The sequence below is a fragment of the Varanus komodoensis genome, unplaced genomic scaffold (genome assembly GCF_004798865.1).
Source record: "Varanus komodoensis strain SLA01 unplaced genomic scaffold, ASM479886v1 scaffold29_1, whole genome shotgun sequence".
Lineage (NCBI taxonomy): Eukaryota > Metazoa > Chordata > Lepidosauria > Squamata > Varanidae > Varanus > Varanus komodoensis.
Window position 1 is genome coordinate 5637734 of NW_025335759.1, and position 26243 is coordinate 5663976.

Consider the following 26243-nt stretch of genomic DNA (forward strand, 5'->3'; position numbering starts at 1 on the left):
GCCTGGAAATAACCTGCAGGAGGGACATGGTGGAGCTCTCTGGAGCAGCCACCAGTGTTGCCAAGTAGTTCTGGAAAGTTCTGATAGCCCCGCCTTCTTGCAGCAGCAAATGCCATGGTGGCAGGGCCAGTTGGGCTCTGGTAGGCAGTAGTGTTGGGTCACGCTAGTGGAGGCAGAAGGAATTCACAATTTGCCAGTCTTCCTACGCAACCACCCAAGGGAGAGGATTCACCCCACCTCATGGGAGAGCCGGCCCTGCTATTCATGCATCCATATTCCAACCAGAGAAGTCCTCTGGAACCTATCACACAAAGCCGCTGCTCATGGTGCTTTTCAGGGCTTGAATGGACACACTGGAGGGTGTAGCAATGCATTGCCAGAGGTGCCACAAACACAGCATAGCAGCATGCTCCTATATCGCAAATTATGCATGCAATCTTTCAAAAATGGCTGTAAGAGAATGAGATATTCTTGGGCTAGAAATCGTAGAAAACAACAGCTTGTTCCCAACAGTTCATATACAACGATCCATGAACCAAGTGGTAAAGGTTACGCATCCACGACTGGGGATAAATACTGAATGGAATGGGGCAAATGTGACAGGAAGACACCGCCTTTAAAGCATAGCTGATTTCTTTTGCAGAGAAGGAAAAATAAATGGATGCAACGTGGTCTGGATTGAATAGCTCATCCATAAATTCCGATCACTACTGACATACATCCTGGGAACTGTCACTCTCTGCAAGTCTTTAGCAAGATCCTTGTAGTTTACAAATGTTCATAACAGTATCAAGAATGTACCATGATCTTCCCAGGAAGCAATAATGACAATTCATTTCTATACTGCCCAGCAGCCAAAGTTCTCCGGACGGTTTGCAGTGCTTCATAAAGCACAAGTTTACCAAAACACAGAAACTTTAAAGCAGCTAAAATAATAGACAGTACAGGGTAGATTGGCAAAAAACATGGGTTGAGTTCAAGCCTTGGCACAGCCTTGGCACCTGATGCCAAAAGAATAACAAGAATAACCTGGTGCCAGGTCAGCCTCAGTGTGGAGATAATTCCACGGGTGCGGGGATACCACTGAGAAGGTCTGAGCTTCATGGGGCGACCCGATGCGGCTCCCGGATAACGAGAGGCAAAGAGCACGTTCTCCACGCTGCGCATCATTGACTTGCTGCGAATGGCTGGCGTGCATTTCCAGCCGCTCCCCCGCAAGGAGAGTTTCCCGCAAAAGCAGGCTCGCTGGTTGCAGGCAGCGAAGCCAATGCCGTGAAGCGGCCCCGTCTTCCCCCAGGGCCTCTGCTCCCTCCCCGAACACCCCCGTTCGAGGCTCCGTGGCCAGCGGGGCTCGCGCAACGACGCGCCGACCGGGCAAACCGCGCGAGTCTGTAGCCGCCGACGCTCCATGCGCAACCCTAACTCCCCGCACCGCCTCGCAGATCTCGCGAGAGCAGGACATGAACGACGAGAGGCAAGAGCGACGGCAGTGTTAGAGTCAGTCAGCGTCGTGGTCTAACAAAGGACGCGGCGCCTGTTCACACGAATAACAAAAGGCGGCTTCTCCGGTGTTAGCACAGAGAAAATGAGGCGGGTTCGCTGTTCCACATATCCATATGTACAAGGTGATGTGTCGCGCCTTTCTCTATCCTTTTCTCTATGGTCACGGGTCGCCCGAGCTGGTACCGTGACGCCGCTCTCTTGCGCAACCCCGGACGGAGGCACTCCCGGTGACGTAGCGTCGCTCCTCCCTTTCCCTCGCCTGCTTCTTCCCGCAACACCCAGAGCGCCCGCCTCAAACTTCTGAGTGACGTCTCCGGAGAATCAATGGGCCTCAAGGTACGAGCGAAGGCCCCGCCTCTACCGCGCTGAGTGGCGTCTCCCTGAGCCAATGGCGCTGTGAGTAGGCGGGAGAAAGGCGGGGGCGCTACGTCGGGTTGGGTTAGGGCTGCGCCTGTCAGTGAGGGCGGCGGGATGGCGGCGCTTTATGCTTGTACCAAGTGCCATCAGCGCTTCCCCTTCGAGGCGCTCAGCCAGGGACAGCAGCTCTGCAAGGTCAGGAGCGGGGGAGTGGGAGTGATTGAGAAAGGGACGTGGCGGTTAAGAGCGGGAGCTGCGGAGCAGTGTTCCGTCCCGACGTCTCTTTGGAATAAAAACAGCACTGGCCTACCTTACAGGGTTGTTGTTAAGCATAGCTCAGGCAATACTACAACGCTTTCTTTTGGAGGAGGAGAAGGGGTGAAGGCCGGGATAAGTTGTCCCATTTTGTCCTCGGAACAGCTCTGGGTGGTTGGGGTAGAGTGTGGGGTTGGTGCAGCCCCATCCAGGGAGGTTTATGGTGACAGTCCAATGCTGTGAGCCAAGGGTAGGCAGCGCAGTGCTTTTTGGCTGTTTAGGAATGCACTGCCCATAATCGTTTATTGGCCATGTGCTGCCCGGGGCTGCTGGTTATCCAAGGAATTTAGGGTGTGCCAGATTGCCTGCTTCTCCTCTAACCACTGCACTACACTGGTTTTCTGGGCCCTGGAGCCTTATTAATAGGACAGAAAGCATTTGGGGAGGCAGATGAAAGGAAAGAGAACACAGCGGAGTGGAGTCCAAATTTCCTAGGAGCAAACTAAATGGGACTTGGTTCTGTATACAGGGTAGCATCGGAGCATAGATTGTGGGAGATACCTCTTAAGGGGAACATTTGGAAAGTGGGTAGGAAGAGGCTTCCTCAGTTTATGGGTATGACTTCAAGATCAGTTAGCACAGCTTAGTAGTGATTCTCCCCTTTGTTCTGCACCCTTTGTTCACCCAAATAGGGTGGATTTATTTCTCCAGTTATTGGGGTGTGTGTACTTGGCATGATAATTTCTAATTGGAGCTTCTTAAGAGAGAAGTATGGTACTAGTTGTCAATTAGTTAGCATATTTCTATATGTCCTTTTGCCAAACTGCTCCCAGAGTAATTTATATAACATGCCTTTAATAAAATCAAAACAATAAAAGTGGTACAAAACATATGACGCAGGACTGAAAATCAATAATCATACCAGCAATAAAGCTGCTTTCCATGAGCCAAATTAAATTGGAGGTGTTCAGCCTCCAATACTTACAAGTGTGGGTAGATGTGGGGCAGGGGCAAGCTATTTAATGGTGAAGAAAAGGGCTCAAAGAGTAGAATAGCTATTTCAGAAACTTCCTGAAAGACTTAAAACATGGGATTCCATCCTATGCATTATGCTGCACTGGAAAGAGTTGCTGATTCTAGTTGCACTGCCAGTTCCTCAGTGTGGTATCTAATGACAGCTAGCTGATCCTCTGCTGGAATGCGCTTCATGTGGAATTCAGCAGTATGTCTTAAGTGAATGATTTGGTTCTCCTGAGTTGGTATTCTTGCAGCTTACATCATCTTTGTTGCAAAGGGGTCTCTCTTCAGTCCATTTGGTGATACTCGTATTTTAGTGCTAGCTTAATATGTGTTCTGTGTCTTCTTGCTTTTCTACCCAAGGCCATGCATATATATAACCTTAAAAAAAATTCCTTTCCTTTTCAGGAATGTCGGATTGCGCATCCCATGGTTAAATGTACTTACTGTAGAACTGAATTCCAGCAAGAAAGGTGCGTACTCAGACTGCAGCAGTTAGGCAAAAGAAGAACTGTGTTCTTTTAACATGTGTCCCAAAGCAATGACTTTGAAAAACATAAACAATGACCTTTTGTTTTGCTCTTCTGTTCTTTCTGTGTATATTCAGTACCTGTTGACAGTACAAAACGCTTAAGCTTTTGTTTTAACCATAAGAGTTCTGCATTGCTGTGGCAGGGTGATTCAGTCCAGACTTCTGTGTCTGTCTAGATACTGACGCACATGGGGTGCATTCACAGGCCTCACCAACCCATCTTGGCAATAAGCCATAGTAGGCTAGTGGTAGGGCAACAACCCATGATTTGCCCAGCAGGCAGTGGGTTGTCATGGTGTGGGAACCCAGTCGTACTCAAAAGTAGCCTGCTTACTAATCCTCACATCGGTTTAGACGTTTTGTTGAAACTGACAGTGCTGGCTTCGAAGGAAGACTCCTTGGAATTGGAAGCTTGGAGTCTATTCACAAACTAAAAGTGTGATGTGGCTGTGGTAAAAAATGAAATCAAAATTATACCTTGTGGATCAGTTAAATATTTCAGTAGTAAGACATGAGCCTGGTTTATGTCACAATAATCCAGAACTTCTTTAAGTTCTGTGAATGTGACTTTATGCCTTTGCATCTTGCCCGATTGTTCATGCTATGCTCTGGCTTGTTGCAGGGAGAGATGCCAGAATTCCAGGTGTCAGTGGGGTACTCCTGGTTTGTTTAGCACTTCCCTTTTGTGATGGAGTGATAATATTATGTATCAGCATTGACCAGCACAGTGGTGCAATCACAGTGACCCAGTTTGTTTGTTTTTTAAATCTTGGATTATCATGACATGCAAACCAGGCCATGAAAAGACTGATCGTATTACTTGTGCTTAATTATGTTCAGTGCCAGAGATCTGACACTTGCGCTGGAATTAACCACATGTGTTCCTGCTGCAGCCACAATTGTGATGTGGATCCCAGTGCTCACTGAGAAGGGAGTTAAAATATATCACATCAGTATTCACTAAAGCAGCCTCTGCAAAAACAGATTAGAATAATTAGTAAGCTGTTGCTTCAGACTAGAAGCAGATAATATCAGTAAAAGCAATTTGTAATGCCCAGGACTAAAAGTGCAACCCTATGCACATTTACTTAATAGCACAATCCTATAATGCCTCCTCAGAAGTAAGCTGAGGGCCTACACCCAACTAAGTGGGTATAGGATTGTAGCCTAAATGCTACAGAAACTAATGCAGCTTGTTTTTGAATTGGAACGGTGTAAGATTGCTCTGTAGAATGCATTTTTTAGCAGAAGTACCTTCTGCCAAGGTCTTGTTAAATTGCACACTCATGGGAGATAATTCAACATATTGTGCCTTCAGTCTGTATTCATCTGACAGTATTTTTTTCTTGTTTATGTGGGTACCTTAGAAACGGAGGCATAGAAACATAGCAAGTCAGAAGGGGCCTCCCAGGCCATCTAGTCTGACTCTCAGCTCCAACCATCTCCACTCATAGCATGCCTATCTTACGATTTTCCTTCATTTATCTATTTAAAATTGGGGCTTTAAATTAAAATTAGCGCAAGAACATAATGGTCACTTAATGACCATATAACATCAGGTAAGGCTTAAATTATATATGGCTCATAATAATCACAAAGTTAATTAAAATTCTCCTTGCTGTTCAGATGGTTGCCTAAACCATAAAGCCATTTTAATTCCTTGTCGTAATTTAATCCTTTCTCTTCTTCTGCCAGCAAAACCAATACAATATGCAAGAAGTGTGCCCAGAATGTGAAACTTTATGGAACGGTATGTATCCAAGTTGTTCTCCCCCTGCCTTGGAAATTCTTAGAAGGAACAGTCCTGTGGCCCCTAGACTGAGGGGCCATTGGATTCAGGGGATTCCTCTTCTGAGGTCCGAGACAGCTCTCTGACCCTGTCAAGGGGCAATCAGAGATGCTTTGGCGGGAAGGGAGGGGAGGAAGCTGGAGAAGCCAAGGTACGCGTTCCCTAAGCCCTTTTTAGCTTCATTCCTCTTCCGCTAAGGTGGCACCAGGGCGCAATGCAAGGTGGGAGGAGCCAGAGGTGAAACGCACCTCTGCTGTTCCTCCTGCCCTGCGGTGGATGGTCAGAAGCCTCCAAGTTTGGGGACTTCTAATTGACAGAACAATTGATTGGATTGCTCCCATGCTCATTTCAATCTGGGCTGAACTGAAAATAGACCATGGTCCAGCAATGGAACTCAGGCCAGTTTCTGGTGCGCTGTGGGAAGCTGGCTGTGCACTGCACATCTAGAAGCAAATACTAAGGCAGCCTGTCCTTGATCTGATCCAGCCAAGGTGTTTCCTCATTCTTAACCAAGATCCTTTATCACAGGCTGCTTATGCCTTAATTGCCCAGAGGTTCTAAATGCGAACTCTTGCTCTGCAAATTTAAAATACCTTACTGTACAGGTGGGTTCAGGTTTTCATTAACTGGAATCAAAAGTCTCTGGAATGCAGAATTTGTGCTGATAACTAGAACTGAGTGGAGTCCTTCGATGTACAGATCCACACCTTGTTACCCCAGGCATTCTTCACTTCAGCCAGATAACTTAAGGGACGTTTCTTGTTGCCGGTCAGAAATTCAGTGAAGTTTGCTTCTGTAAGATTCATGTTAACTACCCAGAGGATGTTTTCAGTAGGTGCCCCTAAGCTGTGGAATGGTCTGCCAGGAGAAATCATATGATTTCCCAAATTCCCACCTTTAAGAGGGAGTTAAAGACATATTTGTTTCAACAGGGCTTCCCAGAGTAGTTCTTATGTCAGTTTTATTTAATATGTTGTCTTAGTCAGTATGACTCGTTATTGGTTTTAATTTCTGGTAGACTGCTCAGAGCTTATGGAAATGGGATGGTATATAAATATTAATAACGATAAATAAAATTCCAGTCTGTTGCAAATCATCCATAGATTTATTGGGACATTCTGATCTTCTTCTGCCTATACCTGCTTTATTGGAAAATGGAGATTGATATTTTAAAAAACAAGAAGCCACGTAGGACTATAGTCAGGCTGTGTTTTAACATATAAGAGGATGAATTTGCATGAATGATCAAGGAAGCAATTACAATTAGCTTTGTATTAGTTAAATGCATCTTAACATTCTCAAATTACTCTTGAAAAACAACTGTTAGGGAGTGCTACATATAAAGCTAAGATGTTTGCTCATCTCTTGGATTAGTTTCACTAATCTCTTTGCTAATCTCTTCATTATTTAGCCAAAACCTTGCCAGTACTGCAACATAATTGCAGCCTTTATTGGTAACAAATGCCAGCGTTGTACAAATTCTGAGAAGAAATACGGGCCGCCACATTCCTGTGAGCAGTGTAAGCAGCACTGTGCCTTTGACAGGAAAGACGACAGGAAAAAAGTGAGTATCTGCCTCTTGTCAGTAACACTCAGAGAACATTAATTATTGAGCAGATCAGGAATGTAATTTTAAAAATCTGTATGGAAAGTAAGCTGCCTGTCAAAGATGCATTCATCACGTGGTTCCACTCCGAGTGTTGTCGTGATTTCAGCCACAGAAGGACCTGCAGGCTTGAGGGAAACAGCCCCATCATGGCTGCAGCTACCAAACATCTCAGCATGTTCCCCAGCAACAGGAATTAGGGGTCCTCCCTCATCACTGGCCTGCTGTCTAGCTGGCTAGTCTCTCCTCCTCATACTGGGATGCCTTCATGCAGTGGGCTGATCCCATGCCTGTGGCAGGGCCCATTGCCCTGATGCCTTCTTGCCTGGCTGGGCCATGGCTTCCTTGAACTAAACTAGTTCCTCTTGGTTGAATAGCTGCCCTACTCTGCTCTGGAGGAAACTCTTAAGTCTTGCCTTGGTGTGGTTTGACCTGCTGTGCTCAGGCATCAGAATAGTTCTGGTCCAGTTGGTGTTTACTTCTGACTGAGTCTCTTAGTAATGAAGACATTACTAAGCATGATGGTTTCTGTCAAGATGTGTTGTGGCCTGACTTGGTCCCCTGGAAATTGTGTGGGGTGGCCTGATGGCAACGGTGACACTCTTACTCCAAGTTACACAACTCACTGAAGTAATATCCATATTGAGCAACCTCACATTTCCACACAGCATTCGACCAGTGTTCCTCTGAGATCTGGCTGGACATCCAACCTGAGAATGAGTGAAATGCAAATTCACAGACCTGAACAGAAAGCTGTTGCCTTTCTCATAGTGTTTGCTACAAAATTGTGCATCCTGGTTGTTCATGTTGTTGCTATACTTTGCTTAAATACTAGAGGACGTCTTATTTTAAAATTCACTCTTGTTTCAGAAGAATTGTTTTTGTAGGAATGGGTGGGCCAGTCTGTTTCTTGTCTGTCATTTTTCATGTAGGTAAATTTTATCCCATTTTTGCATCAGTCTAACAGAAATATATTAAACTAATTTATTCCTATACACATTTCTCCCTAAAATATGGATTTTTGTGCAAAATCTTGATCCAAAAACTACATTGCAAAATTCTATAAAGCATGGTGCCTGAAGGATAACTTGCATGTTAGTTTAGTTGCATGTTAGTCTAAGTAACATGTATTAGGTTGATTTGCTTAAAATATGGACCAAAATAAGTCCTCGAGCATCCTTAATTTTTAGATTCTAGATTGTTTATGCACTTTCTCTTTTTGCTTTGGTAGAAAATTGATTATAATATCCTCTCTCTCCCGTGGACTTTCTTCCCTGATCTCTCAGGTGGACGGGAAGCTACTCTGTTGGCTTTGCACACTATCTTATAAAAGAGTGTTACAGAAGACCAAAGAACAGCACAAACACCTGAGCACCTCTTCTCGGACAAGCCTGCCAGAGAAGGAACAGTACGGGCGGCTTAGCAGCAGCAGCCATTACAACAGGTAATTTTGTCTCACTGTTATGGACTCTGCTCCCACTGTTTTTGTTTTGTTTTGTTTTGTTTGTACTCGTGTAATGTATAAGAGAGGGTAAGGAAGTGTAAGTCCACCTGCTGCAGAAAATGGGATTGGTCTTTATGCCCAAATGGCCAGATTGACTACATAGGCCCTCTTCAACAGCCTGTTGAGTTCTAAATTAGACTGATACAGGCAGCTGCTGTTTACTGTTGACAGTTACTGCAGACAAGATGACAAGTTTCGTAACACCAAACTTTCAACCTTGTATCAATGTCTTTGTTTCTTGTTCTTTTTTGCAGCCAGAAAACATTATCTACATCTTCTATTCAGAATGAAATTCCAAAGAAAAAGCCCAAGTTTGATGCCATATCAGCCAATGGGGACAGGTGAGCCTGCTAAATTTTGGAGGTGAAGGTGGGAGGTCTCAATGGTCTTTACTTAATAACATCAGCATTTTAGTGCAAGTCTCAGTTCCTAGAGGCAAAAAGGAAAGTTATTTTTCTAGAACTGCCAGGCTTTTATAGATCCATCTTTTTATGGGGAACATTTTTGACAGATGATATTCTTTTTTTCCTGTGGGTATACCATACAGTTTCAGTATACCAGACCATGGTCTTAATTCAGGCAGCCCAGAATAGAAGCATATCTAAGGTTTGAAAAAGAACTATTTTCAAGTGAGAATGCAAACAAATCCCCCCTCTGACTTTTCCTCCTCTGTTCTGAGAAAAGGAAGGTCACAGCTAACTCTGAAGTGTGTGTTCTGCAATAGCTGTGTGCAAACTGAAAAGCAACAGTGAGTGAAGTGACGGGATAGGGTTCCCTGGTGCTTATCAGGAAAGAATGAGGGGGAAGTAGTTAGAACTGACACGCTTGATGTGCATATTTTCATTCCTCCCTTTCCTCTCTAATTCTCAGCGTTCCTTCCTCTCCCGAGATGCTTTGCCCCCCTATCCAGAGTGCCCCGTCCGTGTTGGTGCAGTGGGCTGCGTCCCAACAGAGTCTCGGTGCCCATGATTGTCCTGTTTCTCAAGGCACTGACATCCTGAAGTGAGACCACCTATCATTTTCTCCCCTGTTTCCTTCCCAACCCTGGGAATTGTCTCATTTGTGGAAGCAATCCACGCTGATGGATTATCTCCTAATGCTCGTTGGGCTGGAGCATGGGCCAGATTATAGGCTGGAGCTGCTAAGTGTGTCTTAATTGGTAATCATTTGCTTGACATTCTGGTTTAACTTCTGTGTTAACAGCTCTGTCACTTCTTCACGGATGTGAAGAGACCTTACTATCCTGTTTGCAAATAGTGAAGTCCTTCTTTGAGTGCAGACTTTTATGTTGCTAAAATGGCATCATCGCTGTATAAGAGGGAGGCACCAGCAGGCTCACAGGAAGACCAAGGTTTACAAAGTACAAATGAATGTTAAGGGGAAAAAACATGGGGGCGGAGGGCAGGATCTCTGAAACACCTTAATGAGGATTGAGTGTCTCCTGTTGGGGAATGGGGAACCCAGAAACAAGGAAGGAAGGGAATATTTATTTCTTTACTTATTTATTGCACTGCCCAGTAGCCAAGGCAGTATACAAGCAACTCTGAAAACACACAAGGAACAAAAATTAACATGAAACAACAAGATCTCAGCAATTGGAACTGAGTCAGCATAGAAGCATAGCAGTGGTTAAGGATAAAATCAGAGTTAAAAATTCAAACTGTTAATGCTGGCAACAAACTTTCAAATCAAAAGCTTTTCACCTGGCAGCAAAAATAATGCAAAGTAGTAGGATAGATCTTAGAAAAGGGTATAGTTGGCTGGCTGGCTGGCTGGCTGGAACCAAATTGCCACATCTTGCTGCAGGTTCCAGGTGTGCCTCTAATGCCATGTGCTGAGGGTCAAACTAGAAGGCAAGACCAGTTTTTCATGTTGTGAACACTCAAAGCCAACTGGATAGGTGTTTCTGTTGCAGGAAATAGAATGTTGGATCTTTTTAATATTTTAACAATTTTACAAGGTGCCATGTATAGAAATACTGATAGTCCTTACCTAATTGTTTTCCACACTGGAATGGGTCAAACATTTTGTCTCCCTGCTACTGGTACATCAGCACTAAAGGCTATATATGCAAAGCTAAACTTTCGATTCTCATTCTTCCGTTCTCCCTCCTGCCTTTCCAACTTCATGGTCTGGTGTTGCCAGGAGAATGTTGTGGCAGGAGAATGGGCAGCTTGGCTACTTCACAATGAGCTGAGCTGTATCTTTTGACAGACTCGGGACATGCCTTAGCAGCATGGCGGGGCACCTGCTCTGTATGCAGAAGCTCCCAGGTTCAAACTCTGGCCTCGTCAAGTAGGGCTGGAGGAAAGAGTCCAGTCCAGAACTTTGGAGAACTGCTGCCAGTCAGCTCTGAGCTAGATGGATTGATGGTCCCTTTGGTTTTCTGTCAATAGCTGCAGTACTGCAAAGAACAAGGGGTGTGACGGAGCCTGGCCTTCCTTCAACTTTCTCCTGTCCTCTCTCCTTCCCAGTTGCTCACAACTTAGCTAGGAGCCCAGCTTGGGCAGGTGCCGTAAATGCATCAGAAAGGTAGTACTCCCAGGGCACTTCACTATGTCTCCTTGTTCTTGCTTTACTGAAACACTTTGTCTCCTGGCTCTCTCCACCTTCAAGACAGCTGATCATAAACTTAACACAGGAAATTCTAGAACACTTTCTGTTGGGACAGATTGTCTGCCAGCCAACCAGCTATTTTGCAAAACGTTACCAAGTGGGCTTTTGATCTGTTTTCCCGTAGCTATGATGCTGGTGAATAATTCAGTCTAGATAACCAATCTCCTACTCCTCTAAAATTGCAAGACCCAAACATAACACTCGGTGTGGAGCACCGGTATCCCGGCTCTAGGATTCTTCCTTGCCATTCCTCCTAAGGTGCCGCCCACCTCTCACTCACTGCACAAATACTGGGCCCATGCTCCAAACCAAAAGAAAATGCTCCCAAGTATGTTATATTTTACCCTCCTTGATTGATTTCAGGCTGGCTCGTACTTCTGAGAACACATCCTTGCATGCGGCTGGGAGTTGTTGTGTCTGTCCGAGGGCTCCTTTCTGTTTGCATAGAGCTGAGATAGCGAGGATGGGTAGGCTCACGTGGCAGGATAAGCCATATTCTGTTCAGACTCTTTGGGCAGATCGACCTCGGCTCCCTGCTGCCAGCCACTGCCGCTTGCCTTTCCAGGCTCGCCGGAGCTTTTTTCTCATTTCCGTTTCCTCAGACCACAAAAGGCAGCTCTCAAGCCAGATTTCACAATGCCGCTTTTCGCAGCAAAGAGCAGTCCTCTCCAAGGTGCTCCAGCAGTACCTAGGAAGGGTCACCTGTGGTTGCCAACTTAAAAAATAAAACAAAACAGGTCCCTAACTTTCACAAATATTTACAAAAACCACTATATACAAATAAAAAAATCTTTTCTCCCTTGCATTATTGTGGGTGAATGCAGTTATGCAAAAGCACCCCTGGGCAAGCTGGCATAGGTAAGGAGGGTGGTTCTGACCAGGCCCAGCAGGTGCCCTCCCTGTTACTTGCAAGCATTCGACAGCTCTTACAGGTTGATTTGTCAAATCCTTGCAAAGCCTGGAGTGGTTTGCGCTTGTGAAGCGGGTCCTTGTTTACCCCTTCTCAGCAGTCTCCTCAGTACTTTGCAGGCGGGATCATGTGCCTCTGGTGTCCCTTCTGTTTTGTGAGTCCCTCTGAGATGCACGCAGATCTACTGATCTGTCAAGCTGGAGTCCTCTGTTAACCAGATGGAATTCCTAAAGGGTTAAAATATCTTTTAGCACAGGATGGTGTGCAGTTATATAGTGTGCATATACCCATGTATTGTCCTGGCCCAAAAGACATTTTACTAGCAATTCTGATAGGGGTGTTGGAAATACTTGGCAAGTTGGAGTTTCACAGCTGTGAAATGCTTGCCAACAGGAGTTTACCCGCACCCTAGGGGTGCGCTGGACAGGGTGGGCACCTGCTGGACTTTGCTGGCAGGCAGTTCCTCTGCCCATTTGCCACTTGGGGTTCCTGTGTAACTGTAGCTGTCTGCAGTTGTACAAACATTGCAAGAGAAATCAAACAATTTTGATTTATTTGCAAAAGTTCAGAAGGCAAAACTGTTAAATAGTTGGCAAGCACGGGCAGGCCGACTCAAGCGATTCCTTGAGGCACCTTGGAAGGACCTCTTGCAGACGGCAAAGGGTGATAGCTGGGTTTTGTGGTCTTGGAGAGGGGGGAGGTTGAAGTGACAGAAAAGCCACAGTGAGTCCAAAAGGGCTCTTGGTGGAAAGGAGGTTAGGGGAGTTTCTGCCCGCTGCCCCTCAGTGTCATTTGGGCACTTCTGGACAGGTGACAATTGCAGTTGTCCACTGGTTGCTTGGCAAGAGGTTTTTCCCCCACTCCTGCCAAGTGTCTTGCTTGTACAAGGGGTTAACTCATGATGGATCATGTCATCCAGGTTTAGGCGGCATGAGAATCCACAGGAAGGAACGATCCCAGTCACAAGCCGTGCGTGGTTGGGATGGCTTATAGGACAAACATAAGCCACCTTGACAAAGCTGTCCTGGGCCAGACATGCTCCCAGTCACCGAGGATGGGCATGTCAAGTATCCAGTGCGGTGCACGAGCTTTTGAGACATCTTGATTCTTAAATGATTCTTAAATAGAGCTTGCCGGTGCAGCCATGTGAATTCCCCGGTTGCAAAGAGCAGGTGTTTCCTCAGCCGCCCCCGCCCCCCCCACACACACACAGTCAATGTTTATAAACACGCGGCTACTGCATGGGACTTTTGGAAGGATTACTTGGCAATGCATTCAGTCTGACCACTTGAAGAGCTTTCTCCGACAGGGCCAAACAAACAATTAGTGCTCACTTCACTTGCTGTGTGAAGAGCAGCTGTGAGGAAGCTTGAACAGCCTCAACCTTTGGGGAGAAATGGTTTCTGTTCCTCTCCCGCAGCCCTACCCAACGTCCTCCCCAGAGCTGGTATTTGTGACGGCTCCATCACTTACCAACCAGGCTGGTGGTTGGAGAGGATGCTTTGCTGGGACGGTGGCAGAGAAAGCCTGGCGTTTCCTTCCCACCCCCATGTTCCTTCACCAGCTCAGGCTCACCCCAGGCTGCCCTTTGCCTGCCAGGTCGGAACACTGGGTGTGCACACAGCTTACTTGGCCCTCAGGGCGGCCAGTACAAGCTCAGAGCCGAGAGCTTGACTGTAGTGCGACCCCCAGTGTTCAGTTGGAGGCTCAAGGCCCGGTCGGTCCCAGCCAGACCCAGTGCTGTGAGGACAAGAGGTGCTGAGAGCAGCATTTCTCTTTCCCCTTGGCCAGGCTCCAATATTACAGATTTATCCAATTGGGTTGCAAAGCATCTTGGCACAGGGTTTAGGGTAGCATGAGCTTTTGGGCCACACTCTACAAGGTGAAATGAAACCAGGGCCCAGCAGTCTCTCCCAGTTGCCTTCACTCTGTCCTCCATCAGCCTCTTTCAACCTGGTGCCCTCCAGAGAAGGGCATAACCCTCCTGGCTCAGACTTAGAATCCCTCTCAGCCAACATTTTGTTCACAGTGTGGCTAACGGCTGCCCATGGGGAACCCACCAGCAGGGCTGGATCCTGCCCATGTTTCCCAACAGCTTGTGTAGCTAGTCGTCGTCGTCGCTATACTACCTCGGATACTGCAGGCAGGACCGCTAGTCTTTGATAGCTTTCTCTTCCATGAACATGCCTCATGGGAGCTGCAATCCAGCAATGGAAGTTGCATTCTAACACCTCTGCAGACGAATGCAAGCCTAGATTTAAGGAAAGGACATGTGCAGCCACTGCATATCCTTGAAAGGTTTTAGAATATAGGCGTCTGTGCTGCCAGGTCAGGCTGGTGATCCATCTAGCCCAATATTGCTGCTCTGGCTGGCAGCAGGTCTCCAGCGTCGCAGGCAGGGGGCTATTGCATCACCAGCTCTTCTAACTGGAGATGCTGCGGGGAGAACTGGGTTCACTTTTCTGAAGCAAAGTTCAAAGAAAGAAAGCTTTTCTGTAGTACCGATGCTCCTCTCCCCCAGCATCCACAGGACTGCTTGCTCTCTCTCTCACTTTCTGAGCAGTACCTCTCATCTTCTCTAGTCTTTCCATCCAACAGCTGTGCCGTTTATTAACTGGTTATAGATGTTATTGTATATACTGTGCCACCGTTCTGGGTGAGTCTTCCTCTATTTCTTTGCAGCCCCCGGTTCCTTGAAAAGTAGAAAGCAGGGCTGAGAGTCTTTTGCCCCGTAAATAACTCCCCTCCCAACACACGTCCAGCAAGATCTTCCTTCCCATTGTCAGTTGGGGATGTGATGCTGCCTCACTAGTTCTGTATCGAGGTCTAGGAAGAAAAAGGCGGGGTGGGGGAGAGTCCTTAAAGCAGGAAGGATAATATCTCATTCCTGTGAGTGTGTTTCACTTTATTTTTCTTGCTGAATACGGCCAGGCTCCAGGATCTGCCTTCTTTGAGAGGAAAGGCCTCTGCCCAGTTTCTGGGCATCTCCTTCCTTGCTACAGCATAGTCCCCTCCATTCAGCAGGCTCTGTTGAGCTGCTTAGCGTTTTCGGGGGGGCGGAGGGGCTGCCGTGGGAAGGAGGAAGCAGAGAAATCCACTTCCACAAACAACGTTGATACAGCCCAATTTGTGTCCATCTCATTTTATGGCTATTGCACTATTACATTCTTTTGCTCCACCGACGTGTAAGTTGTGCACCATCTAATTTTACTGGACTGGAACATGCACGTACATGTGCATGCAATTGCTGAAGGGCTCTCTAGAATTGATGTCCTCTGAATAGCACAGTCTTGTAATTTCTGCTCAGTGCCACTGGAGGGCAGGCACAGACCAACACAAAGAAATTCCAGGTCCATGTGTTCTGTAAGAATGTTGATTCTTGAGTAAGCTGACCAGAACTGTCTTTGAGTTGGGTCTGCAGAGCTGTGCTACAGAAATAATCGGCCCATATTCTGGCAGGCATATACAGCAAGAAACCTGGCAGAGCCTGCCCAAAGGAAAGTTTTGATGTTATCCACGACTTGATAGAATAGTCAGCAAAGATCCTTCACTTTGTATGCATGGCAGATGCTGTGTAGCTTTACTCCCATGCAAGGGAGTGTGCACAAGCTGAAAATTCAGTGCTGCAGACAGATGAATTAACAGTTGGCGACTGTCATAAAACTGTTCAACCATGTACTGTAATTCTCATTGTGGTGATTAGCGTATGTCTGGTATATCACACTTTGCGACTGAATGCTACTCTGTACAGACAGATTCCTTCCGCACAGTAAATTAGATGCTAACAAAAACATCTCGGTTTTGTAGCGTAGCCTTCTCCTTGACATCCTAGTTTTCTCTGCACAGGGAACTGTCTTGTACAAAGGGACATTCAGTCAAGCAGCACCTGCTCCCCTGCAGCATGAACTGTGGTAGCCCAGACTCAGGCGAATCTCCTTACTGAGGACTAGAGCCCTAGTGGCTATTTACAGCAGACCTACCAAACCAGTGGTGGTTACCAGGAGCTCAATAGCCTTGTTTCTTCCAGTCTTTAGGCATCACAATCCATCCTTGAGGGGAGATGGCTGCAAAAGTCCCAAGGTTTACAGAAGTACCATCATTCTACAACAGGGAAGGGGAAGTAGCAGTCATGGATTGCTTACTGATTGTTGGTGGGGGACAAAACGGGGGAAAGGAAGCAGAGGGACAGAAGTCCTGCACAGGAGGACTCTAGCCTGCAATATTTTGTTACAGGTCCCTCTTGGTTTTGCTGCCTGCTCTAAAATATAAATATTGCTAACGGACTGCCTTCAGCACTGCCTTTCTCCACAAGCTGAGGAGTGGTCACGATTGCACAGCCATAGGGGAGTGGAAACCCACAGCAGGATTAGGCAACCTGCTGCAGGCAAGAGACTGCAGCAGAGGGAAGGGAAGGAAATGTCCAGGGAAGTCCCAACTGATTGCTTGATCTGTGTCTCTGGAAACTCTGGGTTGAACATTATCTGGCAGTGAGCAAGATTACATTAGTAGATGGGAAGTGATCCTTGGCCTGTTCAGCCAGATTCCATTGCTCAAGAGCAGCTTCAGCTTCACTTATGTCTGTAGTAGCTTGGGGGAAGCACTTGGGTTGGCGGGGCTGTATGTGAGAAATGGCAGGCAGGCAACCAGCTTGGTCACTGGGGGAATGGCCTCCCTGTACCTTCATACAGCCCAAATCGTGTGTGATCGCAGGTATGGCCTCTAACCCAGAAGGGGCTAAACTTGCTCAGAATTGATACTTGGGCAAAAAACCACCAAGTAGATAAACCTGCATAGTTTCTGAAAATGTGGGATTTACCTGTTTCTCATACTACTACTTTTTCTGTTCTATCCCAGCTTACTCTTCAGAAGTGAGCATGCTGTAATCAGAGTTGACACACAGCTTTCTCCAAGAAAAACTTTTGCATAAATATAGGGGTTCTCTCTGCTCTTCTTACTGAATCTAGGCCTATTTAGTCGCACATAGTTCTGAAATTAATGGGACTGAAGTTATCGATGACTATTTTTTCCCATATCACTCTTCATTGGGAAGAAGTATGACCAACTTGCTCTTAATCCAAACAAAGACTGTTTTAGGGTGCTGGGGTTGAACTATGGTGGCAGCCCACCAGGTTTGGATGACACAGGAAACTGTGCCGGCAAGGGTGATCAAGAAGATTGGTCAGGATGTGCTGGTTTGTACCGTGTAGCCAGAAAGCCTCTGTGGTTTGTTGCCTGCCAGGTCATTGTATGAACTAGCCTGCTGTCTCTGCTTTCTTCTGCAGTCTCCCTGTGACTTCTGATAGATCTGCATCAGGGATGGCAACTATCTTTGCCTTTCCAAAGTGTGTATGAGAGAGTGACCTGGTTTGCAGGATCAGAGTCATTGGTTACCCGCCTGGGCATGCCTGCCATGGTGCTTCATCCTGGGTGGCATGACTTGCTTGGGGGAAACAATCATTAAAATATCTATGGCTTCTTTAGGGTTTGTTTGTTTATCTATTTATAGGATTTATATCCTGCTTTTTTTCTTATGGTGAACTCAAAACAGCTTACATTATTTTCCTCCTGCTCTCAATCCCCACAACAACAACCCTATGAGGTAGGTTGGGCTGAGAGTCTGTGACTGGCCTGAAGTCATCCAGTTGGTTCCATGACCAAGGGGCGACTAGAACCCAGATCGCCTGAATCTCACTCTTGCACACTTAACCACTGCATTACATTGGTTGTCAATCCAAACATGGGTTATTCATAAAAACTCCGGGTTATTTCAGAGTTGTTTCCCCCTCAAACAGACCACACTTCCTGTGTTCAGAGAAAACATCAAGCTACACCTGGGCAGGTAATTAACCTAATGGCACCCAGCAAATGCCACTGTTTGAAATAAGCTTGTTTAAAACAGGGGCATGTGCCGGGTTCCATCAGCCTGATACAACATGCCACATGTACGATCGGCACGATCAGAACAAGCCACTGTCTTGTTGGGATCTTGCGACCCATACGCATGGGTCCATGTGTTCTGACACATGGATCACATCCTCACTGGGAACATTCACTATGCAGCTTGTTCTGGATGCAGCTGGTATGTTTCTCCAAGTGGAAGGAGTGCTGCTGCAAATACTCATGGAAATCTACTATTGTTCCACTTTACTAATGAAACAGCACTCAAAATGTGCTGCATCTTGATTGAAGCCCAGTAAGGACATATAAAGGTATTTTGTGGTCTGCAAGCCACCCGGTGGGCGTCCCTCTTCGTGTTCCTAGTTGCAGCTAGTGAGGATGCGTCCTCCAGGTTGCCGAGCAGGACCAGCTATGGGCAGCATGTTGACTCTTTGCAGAAGGAGCTGCACTGCTGGGCCAGATTTGTGGCTTGGTTGGAATGTAAAGCTTTAAACAACTTGAGGCCTGGTTATCTGGGAGACTGCCTTTTCCCCTGTGAAGCCAGTCAGTCCTTCAGGTCATCTGGTGATGCTTCTGAGGTATGCTCTGGAGCCATTTGGAGCAGGGCATTTAGGGTAGCGGCACCAACTATGTGGAGTAATTTTTCATCTGATGATGGACATGCACCAACATTTCATTTTTTAGGTGGGTGTTGAAGACCCATCTGTTTATGCAAGCTGTTCTTACGTCTTATAGCAGAGGGACTATACTACATATAGATAAGAAATATTCCATATATTGCTATTTACTTTTGTGTGTTACCATTTTGAAATCTTTAGATGTAAATACTTGATAAATACTCTATTTAGCTGAGATAGATGAGATGTTTAGAAGAGTTGAGTATTTGTTTATTTATGCTAAAGAATGAAATGCATTTTCACTCTCTCAAAACATTTTAAATGCACACAGCATGATCTATACCATTTTACTTCATATTAAGTTTTCTATTGTGTTCAATAGTTACTTATGCTTACGTAAGTGTGTAGGACAGCATTGTCAAAGTTTGAGCAGCTGTTCTCATCACTGAGTGTGAATTTTTGTTGCAGGAATGCACATAGATTAAGGATCGGGCAGAGTTTTGTAAGGGCAATAGGAGTAAAATTATTCAATGAAATGGTTGCTATATAAAGGGAAGAAATGTGTCAAGCAGCAATTTAATATGGTGTTCGTTTCAGTATGTGTCATGTATGTGGTGTGCACTATTATTTTAGGTGTTGTGGCTGCCTTAAGATCACTGGATAAAGGGAGGTTTAAAAATCTTCTAAAGGAAGTGCATCCGAATGAATGCATTATTGGTGGCTGGCCACAGGCTGCTCTGCAGGCCCGTTAGCCTGTGGGACTGACCTCTCATGTTTACGGCTTACATCCCTTGTGAACTGGAACCCAGTGATGTATGAAGCAGCCCCTCTTTCTGTCTTGCAGTTTTTCTCCAGACCTTGCCTTGGACTCTCCTGGCACTGACCACTTTGTCATCATTGCCCAACTGAAGGAGGAAGTGGCTACTCTCAAGAAAATGTTGCACCAGAAGGATCAGATGATCCTGGAGAAAGAGAAGAAGGTAATGTTTCCTTTGTGAGATGATGGACCCAGCTGTTCCGGAGATGTTTAACAGGCATCCATGTATTGAAATTGTCAGGCAGTGTTTGGCGGGTGACCAAACGGGTGGACCAGGGTCTTGTCTCAGACATTGTACAGTTTATGGCATCTCTGAAACCAATGGGAATGAGCCCATGTGCTCAACTTCACGTGTTGAAATGTGAGGCAGTGAGGAGTATTTCTGTTGCACACAGCTTCCTGCTCACCAGAAGGGGAAGAATGCTCACTGTCTAGTGGACCCCTAGAAACATCTTTTTAAAGGGTAAAATACCATCCGGTGCACTCATTCATTTTGCCCCTGGCGAAGGCCTGTTTAAGATCTTTGCTTCTCTCATTCTTACTTCCTTTATCATTTGACCTCATCTTTTAGTTTTCTTCATTATTGCACTTTGTCTTTTCCTCCTACCTTTTTTTTTTTTTTTGGTTTATATCCTGCCTTTTCCCTACAAAGGGCTCAAGGCAGCTTACATCATTCTCCTCCTCCAGCTTATCCCCACAACAACCACCCTGTGAGGTGGGTTGGGCTGAGAGTCTGTGACTGGCCCCAAGCCACCCAGTCGGCTCCATGGCTGAGCGGGGACTCGAACCCGGGTCGCCTGAGTCCCAGTCCCATGCTTTTAACCACTACACCGCACTGGCTCTCTATTTTTTTTTTTTTTTTTTACAGTGAGAAAATATATTTGTAACAGAAATTACACATACATGTGAGCAATAAAGCAAGGTTCGAGGCACAGTGTCGCTTTTATTCTAGATTGGCCCTTCCACAATTCTGGATAATTTCTCCAGCATTTGCTCTCTCTGCCCGCATTTGCTTACCATTTCCTCCCACTCTATCACCTCTGCTGCTCTGGGGAGATACTGAGAATTTACCACCATACTGCTATTTCACCCTGCCTTGGTACCAGTATTGTTTGTTCACTGCTTCTTAAATATCGATCTCATGCTTCAGCAACAAGGCCAAGAAAACAAAAGGCTTTCGAGCTGCGCAGAACTCTTTGTCAAGCTAGAGCAGCCTTTCCCAACCGGGTGCTGTGAAAGCTAAAAGCCTGGATTTCTAAAAGGATGTATCCCATTGTGTGACGCACATTCAGTGCAATTGAATGTAAACGGCTGTATTTTCTTCCGTTTTGCAGATAACTGAACTGAAAGCTGATCTACAGTACCAAGAATCCCAGATGAGGGTTAAAATGAACCAAATGGAAAAGACTCACAAGGAAGTTACAGAACAACTGCAGGTAATTTTATTTAACTAAATCTGTCAATGAGTTATTCGCAAGAGTGACTGAACACTGTGTGTATTGGGCCAGTTCAATAAGCATTTGTACTGTGGTACATAGTAATATTATCGCAAAGGGCCAAGGAATACCTGGATGGAATAAACACATTCAAATCTCCAGGGCCCGATGAACTCCATCCCAGAGTCATAAAAGAGGTAGCAGAGGAACTCTAAGAACCACTGTCTATTATCTTCAATAAATTCTGGAAAACAGGAGACGTGCCAGATGACTGGAGAAGGGCCAACATTGTCCCCATCTTCAAAAACGGGGGGAAATGAACCTGGAAAATACAGACCAGTTAGTCTGACATCAATCCCTGGAAAAATTCTGGAGCAAATATTTGAAGAACCAGTCTGTAAGCATCTCAAAGAAAATGGAGTGATTAATAAAAGCCAGCATGGATTTATCAGAAATAAAACCTGTCAGACTAATTTTTTGACTGGGTAACCTCCCACATGTACAGAAGGAACACTGTGGACATAATCTATCTTGACTTTAGCAAAGTTTTTGACATAGTGCCCTACACCTTTCTGATAAGCAAATTAGCAAAAAGTGGACTAGATAGAAAAATTGTTAGGCAGATTCATCCCAACAGAACTGAAAAGGAAAAAGACCAGAGTGTTACTGTGGACAACAGGCTAATATGATCGAACAATGTGATGCAACCGCAAACAGGGCAAATGCTGTTTTGGGGTGCATTAATAGAAGTATTACTTCCAAATCATGAGAAATAATAGTTCCCCTATGCTCTTAACCAGTCAGATGTCATCTGGAAGACTGTCCAGTTCTGAGCCCCAAGGTTTAAGAAAATGCAGAAAAATGAGAAGCGGTCCAGAGGAGGGCAACAAAAAAGATCCAGGGTTTGGAAAAACTCCCTGTGGGGAGAGACTGAGAGAACTGGGCATGTTCAACCTTGAGAAAACTGAGAGGGGGACATGCTATCACGCTATAAGTACGTCAACGGATGTCACAGAGAGGAAGGTCAAGATCTCTTCTTGCTGATACCAGAGTGTAGGACAGGAAATAATCAACTGAAGTTGTGACTATCCAGATTCAGGCTAAGTTTCCTCACTCTCAGAGTGATAGGACAGTGGAACCGGCTACCTGGAGAGGGGGTGGGCTCTCCCACACTGAAGACATTCAAGAAGCAACTGGACAACCATCTGAGTGGGATGGTGTAAATTGGTGTCCTGCAGCAGCAGGGGGTTGGACCCGATGGTCACCTTGGCTTCTTCCAACGCTACGATTCTATGATTATCCCTCTGATAGGAAGCTGCCTTCTACTAAATCAGACAGTTGGTCACAGGATCAGAACCATCTGCCTTATACCAAGTTGGGCCTGCGGTCTATCCAGTCCAGTATTGTCTGCAGTGACTCCTGATGGCTGCTATTTTTACATATTTAATTACAACATGCCATTCGCTTGGTACAAATCCAGTCCAGGCCTGCAGTGACTGAATCGCGAAATTTGCTGTTTGTGTTTTTGGTATGGCCTTATCTTCACTGCAGGTTCCAGCAAGCTGCTTTCCTCCAGTTACAACACAGCTGCTCTCAGCACTTTTTCTAATGCCTTTTTCAGTGTATCTCCTGTCTTCAAACCTTATGCCAACACACACACACACCCCATTCCCATTTAGCCCATGCTGGTCTCCTGACCAGGCACAATCATCTGTGCAGATGAGTCTTCAGGTTGCAGCCCTTTGCACATGTAAGTCCCATTTAACTCACCTATTCGATTCAGCTCACAAAACAGTCACCCTGCTTTGAACTTTTCTGTGAAGCCCACAAGAGCGTAGTAGATAGCAGGGTGTTCACATATTTCTGAAACCTCTTATAGATTGCTCTCTGATGGAGCTGTAACGCCAGACTTAAAAGCATAGAAAGCTGCCCTGTCGACCTCATAGAACAGCTTCGCAGCCTGAATCTACCCAGACACCACAAGGTCTTCCTCAGAATGCCACCTCCAAGGGAGGCTTGGAGGTGGGCACCAAGGGAGAGGACGTTCTTAGTGGTTGCCCCCAAATGGTGGAATGATCCCCCCAAAAGATCATTCTTTTGGGCACTGGGTGGGCTGTTTAATGGAGCCACTCCTGTCAGCTGTGTTTTTATCATGTCTACGTTTCTACCGAAATCATGATTTGGTGTTTAAAATATTTTGAATCTTGTGTACTGAAATTGTTTGCATTATATTATTACCTGCATTTGGGTTTTGTAATTTTATGAATTGCTGTGAACCTTCCAGAGAGCATTGGCTACTGGGCAGTATAGAAATGAAATAAGAAACAGCATTGGTCCTCAGGATTTCAAACTGAGTAGACCTTTTGCAGGCCGAGCATGTGCTGTGCTAGTTGCGTTATATTGGATTGGAAACCCACTGCGGGGTGGGGCTCCCCCTTGCAGTCTCCTGACCATGCCCCAGCTCTGCTCCTGAGGGTCCTCCAACCCTGCAAATTTGGGGGATGTGTGGAAAGGTGCGAGGGAGAGAGAGAACCCCATTACACTAGCAGTTTCCGCCTGCTGACAAAACCGTACAACTGCATGCAGTCCTTTGGGTATATCTATGGCTGTGTGTGTCATTCTTCTGTGGAGTGCAGAAAGCCTGCAACATGTCTTGCCACACACAGAACTCAGCTTCCTGATCATTTCCATTTCATTGATTGGCTGCAAAAGCAAGCTTCAAAGCATGTGGGCAATGAATGTCTTTTGGAAATCTCAGGAGGCAGGAGGGTGTCCAGGTAAGATCTGCAACAGTCAGGAGCAGGACTTCAGTGCTTTCCCAGTGTGCACCAGCAAAATAGGAATAAATTAAGCAGAATAAAAATTGCAGGATTAATTTGCATAAAATATGCAGGCCACAGAACCAAGTGTTTCTCAGTGCAGAATCTGTTCTATGGCTTTGCTTGTGTCCCCTGCCTTTCTTGTTTATATTTCTTTTGCAAACCAGGATTCTGTGTAGTTGCTAGCAGGCTATGGTCCAGCAGATGTAATGCTCATTTTTCTCGTCTATTTCTTGCCTCCAACAGGCCAAGAACAGAGAGCTCCTGAAACAAGCTGCAGCTTTATCCAAGGGCAAAAAACCCGAGAAGTTAGGAGCTATAACTTCCCCGTAAACACAGTGGGAACTCTTCCCACACTAAGGATTCTTTCAGCTGCAAACCCCTTGGTTCCTTTCCAGAACCTCACTTTGATTGTTATTGCTATGGAAGCCTCTGTGTGTGACCATTCAATAGCATGCTTGAGTGTTGGGTTTAATTCTCCTGTCATAACACAATAAGAATGGCTGGGGGGGCCTGCCTTTTACTACCCCCATCCTTCTGAGCCCATGATCAAAACACTTTTGATGTAGAGGGGGGTTTTTCTCATTCATTTCTATTATCACTGCCAGTCGAGATGGTGAGGAGAAAGGGAGTAGAATCAATCTCCACAGACCTCTGTTGCTTTCTCTTTAAGGAGGCATATGGTGATGGGAGCCAAATTTCATCTAGCTTTCTAAAAGGAAATACTGATTCTTTCGAGGGTGCTTACATGTTGCGTTGGTATTCAGAACACCTCGAGACCATTGCTTGAATATTTTAGTTTGCAGAACTGGCAGCAGGATTGAAATCATCAATTGCCTGTCAGAAATCTAGAGGTTTAAAGGTCTCTTGGTAAAATAACGGGAGACATTAATTTGGAGGGAAGGTTTCACTAATTAGGTTTTTACTTATCCAGTGTTTGTATTGTGCTAACTTATATGGCATTGCTTTTTATTGTTTTGAGAATGGGATGTGGGGGGGATTCAACATAGCAAGATCTGTCGGCTGATTTTTCTGTTCTTTCATTCTGTTTGGGGAGTGCCGTTGCTGAGAGAAGGTTGTTTTCTACTGAGATGCAGAGGTAGGGTGAGGACACTCACAAGGAATACGGGGGTCATTCAGTAGTAGCCAGACACAGCTATGCGGAGTTTCTAGGGAGCTGGGCAGAGCATAGGTATCATATTTTTGGTTAGCTTGGCAACACTGCAAAGGTATTCTAGGTAAGCTGGGAAAGAAGGGTGGTTGTTTCCCTGAAATGATGGGGGATTCCCAGGAAAAGGAGACTGCCTGGAGTGCCCCATAAGGTCAGCAAAGACTCTAACCCCTGTCCTAATTAGTGAAGAGGTGAGAGGAGATGAACTCTGTGAACCCTGAAGGCATCTCTTGGGAAATAGCAAAGACTCAGCAGCAGCTGAAGGCCTGCGAGTAGGTCCTTGGCGTGGCCACTCCCTTGAGCTCTGAAAGGAGGGGCTGAGGAGAAGCCCCCCACTGTGCAGGTACATCTTACACAGGAACCTGAGGTGCAAGATTCACCACGGTACAAGGGACATTTGCTGCAGCTGAGTTTTAATGCATATTTCAATAATACACACATTATTAAGGATAATTTTCCTCACTAGCACTTTGAAGACCTACAAGCCTACAAGAAAGAACATTGAAAGGAATACATTGCTGTGGGTTATTTATTTTTTATTTTTAAACAGACAAACTTTAGCCTTCTTAAGAATCCATTGCACTGGAAGGAGTGTAACAGCAGAAACCTAGTTTTATACTTAAAACATTTTTAGGAGCAACTAATTCACAGAAATTTAATTGGGAATGGTTTTTAGCTTCCTCAGTCCACAAAAAAAAAAAAAAAAATTAAGTCAAGGAGAAGGATTTTTCTGTAAATAGCATTTTTTTCTTAATTGTGGCAATTTGATCATGCATTCAAGTGGGTGATTTCTAGTGATACTTTCTTTTCTTTCTACGTTTGTAACATTAGCAATTTTGAAGAGATACGTTGATTTGTACAAAAAGAAATGTAAAATAAAAATGTGGTTTTGGGAGGGGGGAATCTTTCAGTGGTTTCACGTTTTGATATCTTGTCTATATGCCTTTCTTGGTTGAGTCAGCAAAGAGAATCCGTTTTTCCCTTGACTCAGGCCTGATGCAGCCACAGGCCATCTGCGTGAAGCACAAAGAGCTTTTGGTGCTATTGTGAAATTTGATGTACGTAGAGAATTAAACAGTATTTTCTGTAAGGGGGTCTCTTTGTTTGATATGCCTGCTTCAGCCTTAACTCCATCACCATAAATACCATTACTTGTTTATCAGTGGGATCTGTCCCTTGGCATTTGGCCCTATCTAAGGCAGGAGCTCTAAACTCAGGTAAAGGGCCCAGTGCAGTCCTCCTGCATTCCGCAGAACCCCTTTAGTCTGAGCACCAGTCGCCTTTGCTTGGGTTCCTGTCTTTTCTGCAGTTCTTCCCTGTTCATAAAGGTTGAAAGGCTCAGCTCATGACTGTTAAGAGCTTTGAGCTATCATATGCTGGTACTTCGTTTCATTTC

General features: G+C 45.5%; 1 protein-coding gene across 2 annotated transcripts; it reads left to right on the forward strand.

The window, feature by feature from the left end:
• The first annotated feature begins 1960 nt into the window (after window positions 1-1960).
• On the forward strand, window positions 1961-25937 carry FAM76A (family with sequence similarity 76 member A). Of its 2 annotated transcripts, XM_044435361.1 has the most exons (10): window positions 1961-2055; window positions 3541-3605; window positions 5360-5414; window positions 6865-7017; window positions 8346-8503; window positions 8818-8904; window positions 9434-9565; window positions 19449-19584; window positions 20756-20857; window positions 23923-25937. In XM_044435361.1, the coding sequence occupies exons 1-10, from the start codon at window positions 1975-1977 to the stop codon at window positions 24007-24009; spliced, it is 1056 nt and encodes a 351-aa protein (XP_044291296.1). In that variant the 5' UTR covers window positions 1961-1974; the 3' UTR covers window positions 24010-25937. The 2 variants fall into 2 exon arrangements, with proteins under 2 accessions (XP_044291296.1, XP_044291297.1); XM_044435362.1 differs by lacking the exon at window positions 9434-9565.
• Window positions 25938-26243: the final 306 nt, after the last annotated feature.

What these genes read in the sequence shown, in the direction of transcription:
- FAM76A (XM_044435361.1), top strand. Translation starts at nt 1,975, where the DNA reads ATGGCGGCGCTTTATGCTTGTACCAAGTGCCATCAGCGCTTCCCCTTC. An exon ending in ACTGAATTCCAGCAAGAAAG is followed by an intron (nt 3,606 to 5,359) that starts GTGCGTACTCAG and finishes TTCTTCTGCCAG; the next exon opens with CAAAACCAATACAATATGCA. An exon ending in ATGTGAAACTTTATGGAACG is followed by an intron (nt 5,415 to 6,864) that starts GTATGTATCCAA and finishes TTCATTATTTAG; the next exon opens with CCAAAACCTTGCCAGTACTG.